General features: G+C 50.5%; 4 protein-coding genes across 4 annotated transcripts; 2 read left to right on the forward strand and 2 right to left on the reverse strand.

Annotated features, from left to right (window-relative positions):
- Window positions 1-36: 36 nt before the first annotated feature.
- PHATRDRAFT_8990 (predicted protein) lies at window positions 37-996 on the reverse strand (the record flags this gene model as incomplete). The annotated part of the gene is made up of 1 exon (XM_002177282.1): window positions 37-996. The coding sequence occupies one exon, from the start codon at window positions 994-996 to the stop codon at window positions 37-39; it is 960 nt and encodes a 319-aa protein (XP_002177318.1).
- A 1371-nt stretch (window positions 997-2367) lies between these two features.
- Window positions 2368-3810, reverse strand: PHATRDRAFT_9634 (predicted protein; the record flags this gene model as incomplete). The annotated part of the gene is made up of 1 exon (XM_002177283.1): window positions 2368-3810. The coding sequence occupies one exon, from the start codon at window positions 3808-3810 to the stop codon at window positions 2368-2370; it is 1443 nt and encodes a 480-aa protein (XP_002177319.1).
- Window positions 3811-4799: 989 nt separating this feature from the next.
- PHATRDRAFT_42932 (predicted protein) lies at window positions 4800-8381 on the forward strand (the record flags this gene model as incomplete). The annotated part of the gene is made up of 1 exon (XM_002176773.1): window positions 4800-8381. One exon carries the CDS (start codon window positions 4800-4802, stop codon window positions 8379-8381), a length of 3582 nt encoding a protein of 1193 aa, XP_002176809.1.
- A 6034-nt stretch (window positions 8382-14415) lies between these two features.
- PHATRDRAFT_42934 (arylsulfatase) lies at window positions 14416-16110 on the forward strand (the record flags this gene model as incomplete). The annotated part of the gene is made up of 1 exon (XM_002176774.1): window positions 14416-16110. One exon carries the CDS (start codon window positions 14416-14418, stop codon window positions 16108-16110), a length of 1695 nt encoding a protein of 564 aa, XP_002176810.1.
- Window positions 16111-16221: the final 111 nt, after the last annotated feature.

Here is a 16221-nt window from a genome sequence, read left to right on the forward strand (position 1 = left end):
ATTAGATGAAAAGAGCAAGCACTCCAGCGTATTAAACTACAACGCGTACTGCATGTAGGAGTCCCGTAGTATCTGAACAATGATAAACATGGACACGGTGTGTCCCCCGCAGCGAATGTAGTAGGGCAAAAATCCATTGTAAAGTGCTAAAAAGCCTTCGTCGGCACTGACTTTGCGGAGTGTTTGCAAAATAGTCTTGTACGGAAGCTTTCCGGTGATCTTGTCCGCTTTTTGACTCGCCATGCGATTCTTGCAAGCTTCCAAGGGCATGGTGGCGAGCGCATAGATGAGACCGCTAGTCATGGCGGCAGAAAATACGTTGGTGATCGAGTTTCGGCGTTGATTGAGGTAATGCTCGTACAGATCCTTGAACTGGTCCAACGTGGCAACTTGAAAGACACCCACCATCATTGCCCGTATGACGAACGGATTGGAACCCCGCCAAAACGCCAAGGGCCCCTCTTCTTTGATGACCCGTGACGCGGTGTCGAAGACATTCTTGTAATTTCGCCGTTCTTCCATGGGTAGGGTCGAATCGTTGGACATTCGGACGACAGCAACTTCCATGGGGCAGGATAGGTATGCGGCGATGCCTCCCGTTGTGGCGCCTACCACGATACGCGCGCCGAAATCCGTTTTGCCACGATATTCGTGGAGTTTATCCCGGAAGGTTTCAAATAAGCCAAAGCGAGATGTCGCGTAAAATACTTGTCGTAATACTCCAGCCGAGATTCCATCATACAGTCCCATCCAACCAGATTCTTGAATCATTTTAGGAAAGGAAAATGGCTTTCCGGACATGGAAGCCAGGTTCATGCGGACGGCCAACGTGTTGGCGGGATGGACAAAGGCCCAACCGAGACATCCCCCCAAACCGGACGTTGCAAAAATTATCGGTTTGCTTAAGTCAGCCGCTTTTGTCGGTGTTGATACACTGTTACCTGCTGTAGGAGAAGTGGCGAGTTGAAAACCGTACGAAGGGAAGGGTATCACCATGGTGGAAGTTGGCCGTCGAACATTTGTCCCTCGACGAAAGATCGCGCTTTGGAATGCAAATTGAAGCGTCGTGCATTTACCGTTACAATTATATGTTTTCGCTTCCTATTATTGGTACGCTGTCAGTTCATCTTCACTTTCTGGCCTTCTCATTGGCTAGAAAATATGGCTCACAATCAAAAATAGATCACAAAGCACTACCAGTCATGATTCTGCGTACGACAGCCAGACCAAGTCATTGGCAATCTCTGTCGTTCCGTACTAACAGCCCGGACCAAATAATATTACGCAACTACGCACCTATCCTTCGACAGGTGACCGTCCATCTGTCCGTTTATCCTGTACAAACGACCTCATACCACCGAATCATCAGCGGTCGGTGCTTTCGTCCTTGTAGTAAAAATAGGTAGTTAGCTGTAAATCCAGTTCTACACAAAACGCAGCAATATTCCAACCGGAAACAAATTTCTGCACCGGCCAGAGAAGTCCACGCAATCGTCCACTTTTTCTCCGAACGTCGGATGTCCCGTCAAAGATTCCTTCCCTTCCCATCGCTAGTAGCGTCGCGCATGCTCCACGGACGCGTCCGTCCAAATTGCGCAGAGGCAGCTTTGTAAAATGCTGCTTCCGTTCATTCCTACGGAGGCTCCGCCGTGGACGATCATATAGCTTTGATCATTACAATTTACGAAGGTACTGCCCTCACTGGTGGCATTTCCTTTGTGGCGCTAGTCAGACCTTCGGTCAATCCGGTGTATCCATCAAACTCCACTGACACTCGAGTCAAAATCTTCGCCTGTTGTCGCGAAACAGACCGGGCCACTTTCCAAACACACCACCATGTTCAGGACGCGTGGGCAGCTCCTTGCTGTCGTTTTATAGAAGTAAATCTGAGAGCTCGAGGACCTTGATTCTGATTTCGAAAGCTGACAGGCCTGCGCCTACTCACCTATCTCTGGTCAAATTACGGTGAAATTACTATGGCGGATCTCACGGTCAGTGCCAATGAAAAGTCGAGCCTCATAAACCATCTGCAGCCCTCTTCGTCCGACTAGATAAGTGTATAGGCTTTGCCGCAGCGGGAGAAGAGTCCCGGTCAGAAATCTGTGGTGCATCCCGGCGACAAACTCATAGCCTCGACCGAACTCTTTTCGACGCTCAGTTGTGAATGGCGCAGAAAAGAGTACGCAGACTGGGCGATGAGAGCGTTTTGAGTAACAGGTTGTTTCTTGACCAAGATTTCTCCAAAAAGCGTGGCTAATAAAAATGAGACAACATCTTGACAAACTTACTGAACGATCAGAAAGCTAGGCTAGTAGAGTTGTTTCTTTGTACAGGAACGTTACGAAAGGTATTGTACTTTATACCTTTCTAGTGCACTACCGGTGGCGGCAAACCGTCCTCAAAAATGTGATCTCTTACAATCTCTTCGAGCATGTCACGACACACAATCTTGGCACCCAATTTGATGCACAGCATGTACGCGCCCGCCAATTTTCGATGCAATGTGTACACTTCTTCCGGTGGCGGCGTGAGTCGGTGTCGTAGAAAGACCGACGTGTGCTCACCCATCCGGGACGAAATCTGCGATCCTTGAAAGTCGAACGCTTCACTCTTCCAGAACGGCTCGCCAACGGTAAAGCCACTGAGTTTGTGGGCGCGCAACATCGCCTCGTTTTCGTCACCCGTTAAAAAATGCATGCGATGAGACTGTTCCATTAGAGTGGCCTCGTCTTGATTGGCGGACGCCCAAACGATACGCAAATAGCCGTCCACAAACTCTTTAGAGTACTCGCGCGTAGCGCCAAAATCAATCAAACTAGTCGTCTTGGATCCAACGTCGTACAGAAAGTTACCCCAATTCGGATCCGTCTGCATAAAGCGCCAAACAAAGAGTTCTTTCATGGTCAAGTACATGATGGCTCGTCCAATGCGGTTGCGTTCTTCTTGGCTCAGGTTCGAGACTTTGTCGATGGTTCCACCGGGCCTGTATTCGCTGACCAAGATCTCGTCCGTCGTCCACTCGTTGTATACATACGGAACGACAAAATTGTTGGCCTGTAGCACGGGATCGGTGTGGACCAAGTCCCGAATTCGCTTTTGATTCGTCTTTTCTCGCTGATAGTCGCATTCCACTCGCAATTCTTCTTGTCCGACGCGAATGACGTTCTCCAGGAACAAGCCTTTCGGCGCCAGACCCGAAACTTTGACGAGCATGGCCAAATTGCGCAAATCTGATTCGATCGAATTGCCCACTCCGGGATACTGGACCTTAACGACAACATCTTGTACACTGGTGTTGCCGTTTTCGTCGCTGTCCTGGTTATCGAACTTGATTTGCGCCCGGTGCACTTGTCCAATCGAAGCGGCGGCCAGGGGTGTTTCGTCGAATGACACAACCGATTTGTTTTCTCGCCAATTAGCACCCCACTGCGACTCGAGCTGCGCCATGAGCTGGTACCGGGGCATGGCGTCGGCGCCTTGTCGAACGGAATGGAGGGCTCGGGTCAAAGCCGGTGGCAGGAGGGTTTCGTCCTGTATGCTCAGCATTTGTCCCATTTTGAGTGCGGCTCCGCGCATGCGACACAAGGACGCGGCCAGTCGATCGGCGTTGTGGTCATTGATGACGAGGGAGCCGTTGCCGTTACCGGCGGTTTTCGACGGGCTACCCCACAAGCGGGAGGCGCCTTCCACGGCTGTACCGATGGCGAGGCCGACCCCGAGTTGGGCAAAGCCCCAGGCGCGACCCACTCGGGTAGAAGGAACCGCGCGTCCTTCTTTTACGCGCGGAAGAGGGACGTCCGGTGAAGTCATGGTAGATTCGGCGGTGGGAGGATTACCAACCGTCTCGGTGATTGATTGTGACGTTGTTGGAGTGGATGGTCCAATGTTGGTTGAGTTGTGGGTTGTCGGTTTCGGGCTAGAAGATATCACTGGGGACGCAGGTATCCTCTCGGGTTGCGCGTGAATGAGCATGCTGGGCACTCTCGTTCGTGACGGTTGCGTCGGTTGTGTGGATTGTACTTGCTCTGGCTCCGCCTCATTCCTATGAATGGAACCGGATTGTGCCAATGTTGGAGAACGCGACGGTGCCGCATCGGAGGAAACGACACCGCTCTTGCGCACCACGTCCACGCCGGACGTCAATTCGTCATACAAAGTTGACCGGCTCGCCCTAGTGGCTGTTCTCGTCGACTGTACAACTTCCCAACCGTGCTGGGTGGCTTGCGACGCGACCCGGGTCGCATCGGTCGCGGCCTGTCGCGAGGCTTCCCGGGCCACCATGCGCAATCCCGACGCTACACGCCACCATCCACCCGCCGACATGCCACCCACGGGAATTGGTCGTGGAATGAAACAGCAGTTGTTTCGTTGCGTTTATAATACTATATGCTGTACTATGTCAAACGTTTGTTGCGTTCCTCGCAGTCGGAGGAGGGGACGATTCCGAAGGCGACCCTTCCTTGGCTTTCTCAACCCGTAACTGTAAACGTGCGGTGTTCTCGTTGTTCTCCTCGGGTCGAGTCCGAGTCACTGCGTCAGTCATGAATGAAAAGGCTTCCACGGGACCGCTTTTCGTTCTGGCGTCATATCCGTGAATTGGTGTCGAGTACGGGAATGACACGGATCCGTCCAGGCCCCTCCTTTGGGCAATGAGGGACCATGGTGCGATCGGCACGAATTGTCGGGGAATGGTCAGTACCAAACGGTCATGCTCGGTTTGTATCCACACGCCACTTACGCCAGACACCGTTTCCCGGGCGCGCACGTAACACCTGGATGCAAGGGTCCGTCAGTGCCTCATGGAATCGTCGCCGACCGAAGCGGAGGGACCGACGCCCCGGGGTGTGTTGCGCAAAACGGGCGTGTACGGGACACCCGTGTCCTGCGTGAGTTTTCCTCATCCAGACGTTCTACTCTACAGCCTCGGAGCTTTTTTGGAGCGGACGAGTACGTACCGGGCTTCCGGTGACGGATTAACGGCAACACCGACTCCAATCTCGAGTCGGCATTTGGTCTTTCCGAACGGCAACACCATTCACGGCATTCGCTATCCGCACAGTGATCCTAATAGATTGCCTACGAACTCTCCTCCTCCCGCGAATGACGGCTTTGACGCAACAGTGGAGGTGACAGTAACAGGTCCAGAGAAAGCCAAAAAGTACGCTCTCGTGTTCGGGTCGAGGCACCTGGCCTTGGTGCAGAATGTGTGGGGATCTCCGGATCATCCCGTCATGGAAACGTTATCGATACGTGTAGGAAACGTAGGAAGTGCGCATGCGATACCACCTTCCACCGTTTGGACCTTGTCGGATTGGATTTGGGATTGTCGTCTGCAATCCACCAGTGATCCACGTACCGACACCGTGGTGGTGGGTCTCGCACACAATAATGTGGAAGTGTGGACGTTGCGACGCTCGCCGGAGGGCGATACCTCCGTAGGCGGCATATTATCTCGCACCGCACAGTTGCGTGGGGTCACACGCTGTATCACCTACTGTATGGATCTGGGACGGGATGGGTACGTCGCCACTGGTACGGTACGGAACGAAATTGTTGTCTGGAACCAACCGACTATCCACGCTCAGAACACCGCCACGGACAAGTTTGGTGCGGATGGTCATGTTTCTGGAGAGATAGTGGTAGTACCGGAACAAGCGCGATTGCGTGGTCATCAAGGGGTGATTCACGGAGTTAAGTTTAATAGCGATTGCAGATACCTTGCCTCTACCTCGGACGATCGGAGTGTGCGCTTGTGGAAACGTCCAGCGGGACCGGAACATGCCGAGAGCGGTAGCTTAAATGGTACGAATTCCTGGAGCTTGGTTTGGACAGGGTGGGGACACACGGCTCGGACTTGGAAGGTGGCGTTCGTAGAAGCACATAATCTCGTAATTTCGACGGCGGAAGACGGCACGGCCCGAGTTTGGAATCTATGGTCCGGAGACTGCCGAGCGGTACTTCGGGGACACGGAGCTTCGCAGAACGTTTGGGGCATTGATGTTTGCGGTGATTGGGCCGTGACGGGTGGAAATGACGGAAGAGTGGCGACCTATCACATACCGAGTAGTTTGGTGGCAATGTGGAAGCACAACGAGAAGGGAACGGAAGAATGCGTACAATCGTGGCAAGGTACGTTTCCAATCCCGGATGATCGGATCCTATCGACGACCGGGAAAACATCTTTAGCCCAAGAAAAGGGAGCTCAGATTGTCAAAAAGAAGAAGAAAAAGATCGTTCATCAGATCTTGGTGGGAATGGGGCTAGTTGAATCATCCAGTACGTATATGGAATCTCCGCGAATCGTCGTGTCAACTCGAGCCGGTTCGCTCCTGAGCTTAAATTTGTCCACCGGAAGCTGGATTACCCAGGAACCATGGTGGAATTCTAGCTTGCTCGAATGCAACAATATCGATGCAATGGATGCCTGCTGTATGGCGATCCATCCATCGACAGGGCTCATCGCTATCGGAACTCATCGGGGAGATGTCGTGGTTCTCTTGGATTGGGACGTCGATCAGCGGCGTCGAATTGTCTGGGCTGGAAACGAACTCAAGTCAGTACAAAAACTCGAATGGAAAACTTCCAATACCTTGGTCGCGTTTCATGTCGACGCATTGCGTTGGTGGCAACTACCAGATTCCTGCGATACAGAACAGTTTATGGACGAAAGCTTGATGACATGCAAAGTATTAGTGCCGGGTACCAAAGCGCTGGTCCTTTGCTGCGCACTCAATCAAAAAGGCAAGCTAGCGGTGGTTGGAGATACACGAGGGAATATTGCACTTTTTGACTTAAATGGTAGTGTCGGCGTAGATGGGTCCATGGCACCACGCTGTGTTCTTCCTCGGGCTCATCGCAAAGAACACGTAAACGTTTTGCTGTGGATAAGTGAAACGAAAGTCCTTTCTGGTGGAAACGATGGCTGCTTGCACGAGTGTGAGGTTCTGGATTTATGTAGGCTGAGGTCTCTGTATTCGTTTGCGGTGGCGGCCTACACAGGGATCGATAGGATTTGGACTATGTCGAGAGTCTGCGGATCTAGCCGTTTTGCCATAGCGGGTTACCGAGGCAATGAATATGTTGCTATTGATACTAAAGGTGGATACGAATTGTTTCGAGCAGATACTGGTGGTAGACAGCGTGCGGCTCTCTTCTCTCTTGGTGTTCCTGACAGGGATGGGAGCCGCTGTGCGAATCCCATTTTGACTGTTGCTACGAGTCGCAAGGACGGCTGCAACGACGTTACTATTAATATGCGGAACGGTCGCTGGCGTGGAGGATCTTACGGTGTTGGTTTGCACAATGAGACTATCTTCGATGCAGCTTTCTTTCCCATCGGTACAACAACAAGCGTATTTGGTCTCTTGACGGGTAGCGAGGATTGTACTGCTAGAATATCGCTATGGGAACGCGGCTCACTGGTGTCTTCCATTAAACTACCTTGTCAAGAAAGTGGTGTACGAGCAGTGTGCAGTAGCACCTTTGACGTGAGGCATGGCACTTTTTTAGCTGTTGCGGGTAGTCAAATGGCTCTGCAGTTCTATCATGTGAGAAATGAAGCGAGCGAACCCCCCAAGCCTCAAAATTTGACGATTACTTCCCTAGGACGTGGATGGCAACGAGAAAAAGCATCGATGGACCACCGCATCAATACTGTCACCTCTGTTCCTTTGCACGCAGCAGGTGATGAACGGCGACATCTTGTGTTGACTGGAGATTCGAATGGCGATTGTGTTCTTTACCACGTAGGAGAAGCACTCCAAACCATCCACAGCGGTGTGTTATTTTTTAGGGAAGCAAGACCTGTTCTTTCATCAAAAATGTGCGTTCTTGGATCCCATGTGCTTGTATTGGTTGGAACAACGGAGGGCACAATAAGTTTTCATTCGGTACTGTATGGAACAAACATCGACTGGAGTACCGTCCAGCGGCAAAATCCGGATGAAGTAGTCCAATGCCACACAATGGGAACAAATACAATCGACGTATGTATCATGGAAAGTGCTGAAAGTGAACACACAATACTCGTTTGTAGCGGAGGAGATGACCAATCTGTCGCATGTTTCAAGCTTCATGCAAAGCTTTGCGGTAGCGACTTGAATCTCTCAATCCAAAAAATGCAAATTGTGCGGGAGGCCTCGCGCTCTGCCGTGAAGGGGATTGCCTGGTTGGACCAGAGCCACTTTGCTTCGACTGGCTACGATCAGAAAATCTGCGTTTGGAAATACACGTTGGGCTCGATCGCTAAAAAATGCTCATTGCATGTCGATATTGGTGATGTTAACTGCCTCGCGCACTTCCAGCTTCAAAGTACCGAATGCACACTTGGAATCGCCGGAGCGGGAATCGAGCTGATCACGTTTAATCTGTGTGCACTATAGGTAGAGCTAGTCCTACTGTGTATTGCGAATAGTAAGAAGCAGATATTTATAGTACAGTACAATTTATGAACTAGCTGGGGGGCATTATTTTTCAATGTCCAACATGGACCTATCTCATGGTATTTCAAAACTGCAGCGATGTCCGTTTTCCGTTTTCGCGAGTTGATGGACGACTTCCGTCAGCTGAAACGGAGACTTCTGCACTTCCACCGGTTGGCCTGGAGGATACCGGCGAGAAAGGCTGAGGTAGCGTGGTAGAAGCTTCGCCCAGTGAACCAATAACAGTAGGTGCCACGCTTCCCCACCAACTTAGCTTGTTTTTGCCTTCCTCGATGGTCCTGTAATCTGTATCATTGAATTGCAACAAAGTGGCCAGAACAGGAAGTAAACCGGCTCGTTCGCTAGACCCTGGAGGTAAAGAAAGATACTGCACCACAATACTCTTCAAGTAATCGAGATTGACATCCTCTCGTCGCTTGATTCGACAGAGCTCTTCTAGCTGAGTTTGCACTTCTTGAAGCTCCTTCTCGTGAGTTGCCAGATCGCCGTCATTATCGAGAAGCTTCGATTTCATGCGTTCAATAATTGCGTCTCGGATTTCAATTTCAGATACTTGCTGGGATTCGCGATTGCTCTGTTTGGCGGCCAGCTCAAAAATCCGGCGATCGCTGAGAGATCCCTGGTCAACTTCTTGCTGAAGAGTGTGATTCGTCCTTCGCAGCTCGGCGCACTCAACCTCTCTCTCTTGGAGAAGCCGTTGTGCAGCGGAACTTTTTTTAGCCATTTGCTGTTTTGTTGTCTGTAGTTCTTTTTGCAGAGATTCGACCATCTTAGTGCTTCTCGAGTCAGAGCCCTTCTGCGCAAGGGCAAGTGATTCGTTTGCCTTTCTAATGGAATCTCTTGCCACTTCGGCCTCCCTTTCGAGCTTCGTTACATGATCAGATTGTATCTGAATGCTTTCATCTTTTTGGCTCAAGTCATACAAAGCAGCCTCCAGTTTAGCATTTATCTCAGCATTTTTGTCGTTTATATCTGAAAGCTGCGCTTCGAGCATGCCCACTAGTGCAGTGCGTTGACCGTGGCTCCTGTCCTTAGTATCTTTTTCCGCTTGTAGCCGTGATACAACATTACTGCTTTTTGTCAGGTCGAGCTTCAAATTTGTAATCAGTTCACGGAGCTCGGAAACTTCGGCTTCGCTAGCTTTCAATCTCGCCTGCTGTCTACTCGCCTCTTGTAGCTGTTGATCTTGCACTTTTCGCTCTTCAACCATAGCGCTCAGGTTGGAAGAAAGGGCACTCAGCTTCCCAGTGAGTTCTTCGACCTCATTCACTTTGGAATCTAGATCACTTTTGATGCGCGTGACCTGTTGCTCTAGTATTTTTTTCTCTCCTTCCAGCTGCTCTTGCTGCTGAAGCAATTCGGTAGCGGTGTTTGAACCACTCTCTGACGTGTTTCGGAGATCTTCCCTTAGCCTTTTAACGGTTGCGGTCTCGGATGTGAGCTTCGCTTTCATATCCTCTTTCTCGTCCCGCAAAGATGTAAGACTAGCACTGAGAGACTTGAGCTTCTCTACAAGCTTTGATACTTTTTCGTCTTTCTGCGAATCAGCTTGTTTTAACTGCGATATTTCCGAGTCATACCGTTCCTTCGTAACGGCAAGCCTTTCTTTGAAGCGGAGTTCCATGTCATCGACGTGCGCCGCCATTTTCTGACGAAGCTCTTCCATTTCAACAATATGCTTCTGGGAGAGCTGTGCAGCTTGTGTTTCGAGGTTCTTTTCAGCTTCCGATGTCATTTTGAGCCGCATCTCCTCGTTGTCAGATGACAGCTTTGAAATGGCATCGTCATTCATACTTCTGAGCCTTTTCATCTCCTCTTCATGAGTTTTCTCAACGATACGAACACGATCTGCAATCTCTTGCTCTACATCAATATCAGCGCCAGCCGACTTAGATTCTTCCAGTTCCCTTCTGGCCTTGTCAAGCTTACTTTGAAGCGTAGCTAACTGCGACTCAAACGCTTCTCGATCCACTTCGTGCTGCTCCTTTTGTTCCAAAATCTGACCTTCTAATTGAGATTTCACCTTGTCAAATTCGTTAGACGTTTCAACGTTCATCGATTGTGCAGTCTTCGCGGCTTCCTGCGCCACAAACTTTTCCTTCTCTAACGCTATGGCCTTTTCCTGCATCTGATCCTCAAGATTCTTCATTTTCTGAGCGTGAACACCCTTGACCTTGTTTAACTTTTCAACAAACTCTGATTCTCGCTGGAATGCGGACTTCAGCTTTTCCTCGTAGTCAGCTTTCAACTCAGAAATTTTCTCGTCTTTTTCAGCCTCAACAGCCATGCATGCTTCAGAAACGAGCTTCTCAATCTCCTTTGGCGCTGTTGCTTTCAGCTCAGATTCCAGCAAACAAATTTCATGCTCATGTGAAGCTTTAAGTGAGGCGTATTCTCTCTCTTGCGCGGCGACACGATGTTGCAGTTCGTCGATTTTCCCTTTCAGGATAACCTCCTCGCTTTCCATACTTTTAGCTTTTGTGTTTGCGGCCAAAACTTTGCTATGAAGCTCTTTAATAGTCTCAGCAGATTTCTGTTCGATCTCCGTAACAATTGCAGCACCCAACTTGTCATGCTCAGCCTCCTGTGCTGCAACCAAATCTTCCTTTAGCTTTCCCAGCTCGGCATTTTTCTCGGCATTCGCTTTCAGGACGGCCGCTTCGATAGCCTCAGAAAGCTCCTTCTCTTTTCTCTCAATAGAAGCTGAGGCCTCATCCCTCACCCTTTTCAGTTCCAGATCTTTTTCTTTTTCAACTGAGACGCGGCCCTGTTTGAGCTGAGCCTCGAACTCGTTGTGAAGCCGTGCAATTGTGCGTTCGTGATCATTGCTTATGTCGGATCTTGTTTGGTCGATAGCATCTTTTAGCGTCTGATCCATGTTGGACTGCAACTCCTGCTTCTCCCGCTCAAATTGAATGGATATCCTTTCGATCTCACTTCGCTGCTTCGTCTCCATTTCCTCTTTAAACATAGAAAGCTCGGTATCCCTCTTTGCAGCAAGCTCTTGTAGCGAAGCATCCCGATCGCCGGCTAGTTTCCTTTCTTTTGCAACCAGATTTGACGCTGCCTCTCTATGAACCTTTTCAATTTCTTCTAGTTTCGTCTTCGCCATCAAATCTCGTTCTTCCTGTAACTTTGCTTCAAAGTCTCGACGAAGAGCGGCAACAGCTTCTTCCTTTTCGGCGTTGTCGGACGATTGGGTCTGTTCGATTGATTCACGAACTTTTTTATCGAGTTCGGCTTGCAGTTGATATCTTTCTTTCTCAAACTCAGCCAAAAGCTGATCTCGTTCAATTTGCTGGTCTCGAAGCGTTTCCTCACGTACAAGCTCAAGTTCAGCATTTTTCTGTGCAGCGACATCTGCCAGAGCTACCTCTTGAGATCTCAAAAGCTGTCGTTCCTTTTCTTCCCAATTTATCAAAAACTTGTCCTGCAGCTCCTTTGTATCAGCCTCCTTGCACTCCTTCCATTGAATACGTTCCTTTTCCAATCTTGACTCTAATTCTTGTTTCAGCGCGGACAAGGCCTGATCTTGGTCAGAATTGGCAGATGAGCGTGCGTTCTGTATGGACTCGAGCATTTTCTGATCAAATTCTGCCTGCATGCGCTGCTTCTCTTGGTCAAGTTGAGCTGTAAGCTGCTCACGTTCAGACTTTTGTGAAGCGATCATTTCACTTTTCAGCGCTTCCAACTCGGCGTTCTTTTGCGCTGCCAGATCGGCAAGAGTCTTCTCGCTATCGTTTCTTAGTTGCAATTTTTCTTCCGCCAGAGTCGCGGCTAGCTGATCCTGCACTCTTGCCAGTTCGACGGTATGCGTATCCTTCCCGCTCGCCAATTCCGATTGCAATTCAGCAATTTGGTTTTCATATGCCAGGGTCGTTTCTTGCACAAATGTTTGACTAGTCCCAGCATCCTGTACTTGTTGTAGAAGTGCGGCTCTGGCGGATTCGAGTTCCCGCTCGTGTGCTATCCGAATACTCCCGAGTTGCTCCTGTAAGCGCTCTTCCATCTCGGTTGTGACTGCCTGCTCTACTTCCTGGCGAGCCTGCTCGATAGCAATGGAGCGGGTGGCCTCAGCTTCGGATTTGATGCTTTGCAATTCCAGAGTATGTTGCGCCTTCAAACTCTCCAATTCCAGTCGTACTTTCTCGCTGTCCTCAACACCACTACGGGTGCTTGCCTGCTGTTTTTCTTGCTGCAACCTTTCGAGTTCTGTCGAATGCCGAGCTGCTTGCTCAGCTAGCTTTTTCTCGAGTTCTACGTGTGCCAATTGGGCCAATTCAGTCTTGACCTTTTGTAGCTCGGCTGTCCGTGCGGACGCTACCTTTTTCTTGAAGGCTTGCAATTGCGCGGCGGCCGCTTCTTTGATTCGCTGGATTTCATCCGGAGGCGGTGTAGAGGAGCTGCTGCTGCTACCGGTGTTTGCACTAAGTTTCTCGAGTTCTTCCCGGTGATGCTTCGACATGGATTCTTTCAGCTGTTCCAACTGCTGCAAATGCGTTTCCTCCAGGACCCTTTTTTGAGCTTCCCAGGATTCGCTGGATGCTCCCTGCTGCTCCTGTTGCACGCGCTGAAATTCTGACTGCAAAGTTTGCAACGTCAATGCGTTTTGTTCCTCAGCTGCTCGCCAGGCGGATTGAAGTTGTGGCAGCAAATTGGGATCATCGGCTGCCACGCGACTGCTTCCGTCCAGTTGCTGTAGCATTTCCTCCTGCACCAGTGCCACCAGACTCGCTTTGGAGGCCTTTTCCGCTTCCATCTGAGTCGTAAGCTGCTGTCGCACGGCCGTCAATACTTTGACTTTTTTGTTCATCTTTTGCAAAATATCGAGCAGCTCGGCTTTGGTAACGTTTTCCGATTGCAAGGCGGCCAGGGAGATTGTCGGGGTCGCCGGGGCGGCCACGGCGGAGGATTCGACCCTCGCAGTGGTCTCGGTTACTTCGTCCGCCAAAGCATCGGTTTTGTTTCTCTTTTGGACGGCATCGACTTGCGCAGCCGCCTTGGCCGACAATTCCTGCGCCGATGCTTGCAGCGATTTGCCAAAGGCGGCGAATCGGGAAAAGCCGCCCCCCGCGGGTCCCTGGAACAGCAAAAGACGAAATGCATTCCCACCAGAGACAGCAAACGTGAGAAGATCATTCGAAACAACACACAGTGTCGCGAGTCCGTCGTACAGTGGTAGACCGAGGCGTCGTCTGGAATGGTTTCTTCGGAATCTCGCTCAACGTACCGTTCCATCGGATTGGTTGGGTTGATCAGACATGTTACAAAGGACCAAAATCACTCGTTTGACTGTGAATGCGAGTCGACGAGTCGCGGCTGTTTTCGTAAGGTTTGAGCGCAAATCAGGAAACGAAAGCAATTTTTGTACAAAGTACTTTGTGAAGCACTCTAGGCCCCGCGGCTGTACCAGTAAAGAGGTACGTGTGCCAAGGCGTTAGAGGCGTCGTGTCGCCTCGAGCTTGATTTTGTTCCTGGATTCCAGTCGCCGTAGGTACGGTTCCTGCCGTTGGGAAAATGACTGTGCAATGGGGATCCGGCTTTTTGCCGTCCGCGGGGATCAACGGACCGGACGATGTCTCACACGACATAAGAAACGTAATGACGTACGGACGGATAAATAGGAGACTGTACTACTCTAGCTTTCTGTGCTTTTCAATCATCTGGTAGGAAACGCTAGAGCTATCTATCTCTACTAGCGGCAGACTCGAGAGAGTCTTGGAACGGCTCAAGTGACGCATGACAGAATCCGACATAAGTGTCAACTGTCATCGTTATGTCATATCCAAAGATAAACTCCTAATAATAAGCACATCAAAGAGAGCGAACAATCCGTCGTATAGGTAGTCTAGTCTGGCGTCTGACACGAGGAATCTTCCATGGATACTCAAACAAACCATGGTTCCATTCCATGGTTTCTAGCCGACACTGTTCCAAAGACACTTACACTTATATCCAGCAAAAGCCGTCGGCCATGCGTGTAAGGCATGATCGGCTAAGGCTGACTCGCCCGTGGATCTCGCTGCGTACCTTCTACCTTGCGGCATCGCTATGTTCGGGAAAGACTTGGTGCCTACCGGAGACGCAAGGCTCGACCACGTCGGACAACCATGCCTCCGCCGTCGAGGGGATCACCAACACCAATAGCTCGTCCTTCTTCAGACCACATATACTCATGATTATCATGGATGACTTGGGTTCGCACGATCTCGGTATACACGAAAACAGCGGCATCCAAACCCCGCACGCGGACCAACTCGCTCGGGATGGGTTGTATCTGGACCAGTACTACGTCCTACCCTACTGCTCCCCGACCCGCGCTTCGCTTTTGTCGGGGCGGTATCCGCTACACACTGGTTGTCACACGATCGTCAACGACTGGGAAACGCAAGGTTTGCCCTTGGACGAGGAAACCTTGCCGCAAGTATTGCGCCGTGCCGGGTACCAAGCCCACGCCGTAGGCAAGTGGCACGTTGGACATTCACGGTGGACGCAAACCCCAACTTTTCGCGGCTTTCAATCCTTTTTTGGATTTTATTTGGGCGCGCAGGACTATAATACCCACATCAAGCAAGGGGAGCGAGGAAATGCCTACGAAATGCACTGGGATGCACGGGGAAAATGTGGACGGGACTGTTCGAGGCTCGTCGACGAAAGGGGAAACTATTCGACCCACGTCTTTACACGAGAAGCCATTCGTGTTATTGAAAACCATCCGCAGCGACCGCATGAACCTCTCTTTCTTTATCTGGCACACCAAGCGGTACATTGGCCAGACCAAGTGCCGGAAACCTACCGAAAGTTTTACGAGGGTGCAACGTATTCAAACTGGACGGATCAGCGCAAAACGTATGCAGGTATGCTGAGTGCAGCGGATGAGTCAATAGGAAACGTTACCAAAGCTCTACAGGACGCTGGTATGTGGGAAAACACTCTTGTCGTCTTTACCACGGACAACGGCGGACCGACAGCCGTGTGCGCTGCTCAAGGATCGTCGAATTATCCAAAGCGAGGTGGAAAGTGCACCGTTTACGAAGGCGGAACGACGGGTGACGGCTTTGTCAGCGGACCGGCCTGGAATAAGGTTGCTAGGTCAAGAAAGAAAGAATATTCGGAAACGTTGGAGCTGTATTCCAAAGTGTTTCACGTTGTGGATTGGTTGCCAACATTAGCCCGCATGACGGGTGCGACACCCAATGGCAAGCCGCTGGACGGTGTCAATCAATGGGACTCCATGCTTCAGAGAGAACCGAGTGCCCCACCGCCTCGCGAAGAAGTATTTGTCGGTTACGCCTACTTTGGAAACCAATGGTATGGACCCGCGATTCGGTACAAGCACTGGAAACTCATTCAAGGACAGTCTGGGGGACCGGAAACATCCCACGATTTACCACCTGGATCGTTTCTACCCGCACCAGGCGGTGCTCCTGGAGAGTATCAACTATACGATTTGCAGAGTGATCCTTCCGAGACGCAGAACATTGCATCGAGTTACCCCCTCATTGTACAAATACTACAGGGCAAACTTATCGAGTATCACGCGTCCTTCGTACCGCCTATTTCGAACGATCCGACCTGTCCCTTTACCGGAACAACCAACACGAGTACATTTGGTCCAACCTGGTTGCCTTGGTGTGAGGGGTCGTCTGAGCTACTGGTATACACATAAATACTCATATGATAGTTAAATACATCCTCTTTGATTCATATTCGCCAGTCTGGGTTCTGGCAAACAGAAAATTTTGCGCCAAAAGTCGGCCCACAGTGCTCGATTTCCCAT

Source organism: Phaeodactylum tricornutum, chromosome 1 (assembly GCF_000150955.2).
Source record: "Phaeodactylum tricornutum CCAP 1055/1 chromosome 1, whole genome shotgun sequence".
Taxonomy (NCBI): domain Eukaryota; phylum Bacillariophyta; class Bacillariophyceae; order Surirellales; family Neidiaceae; genus Phaeodactylum; species Phaeodactylum tricornutum.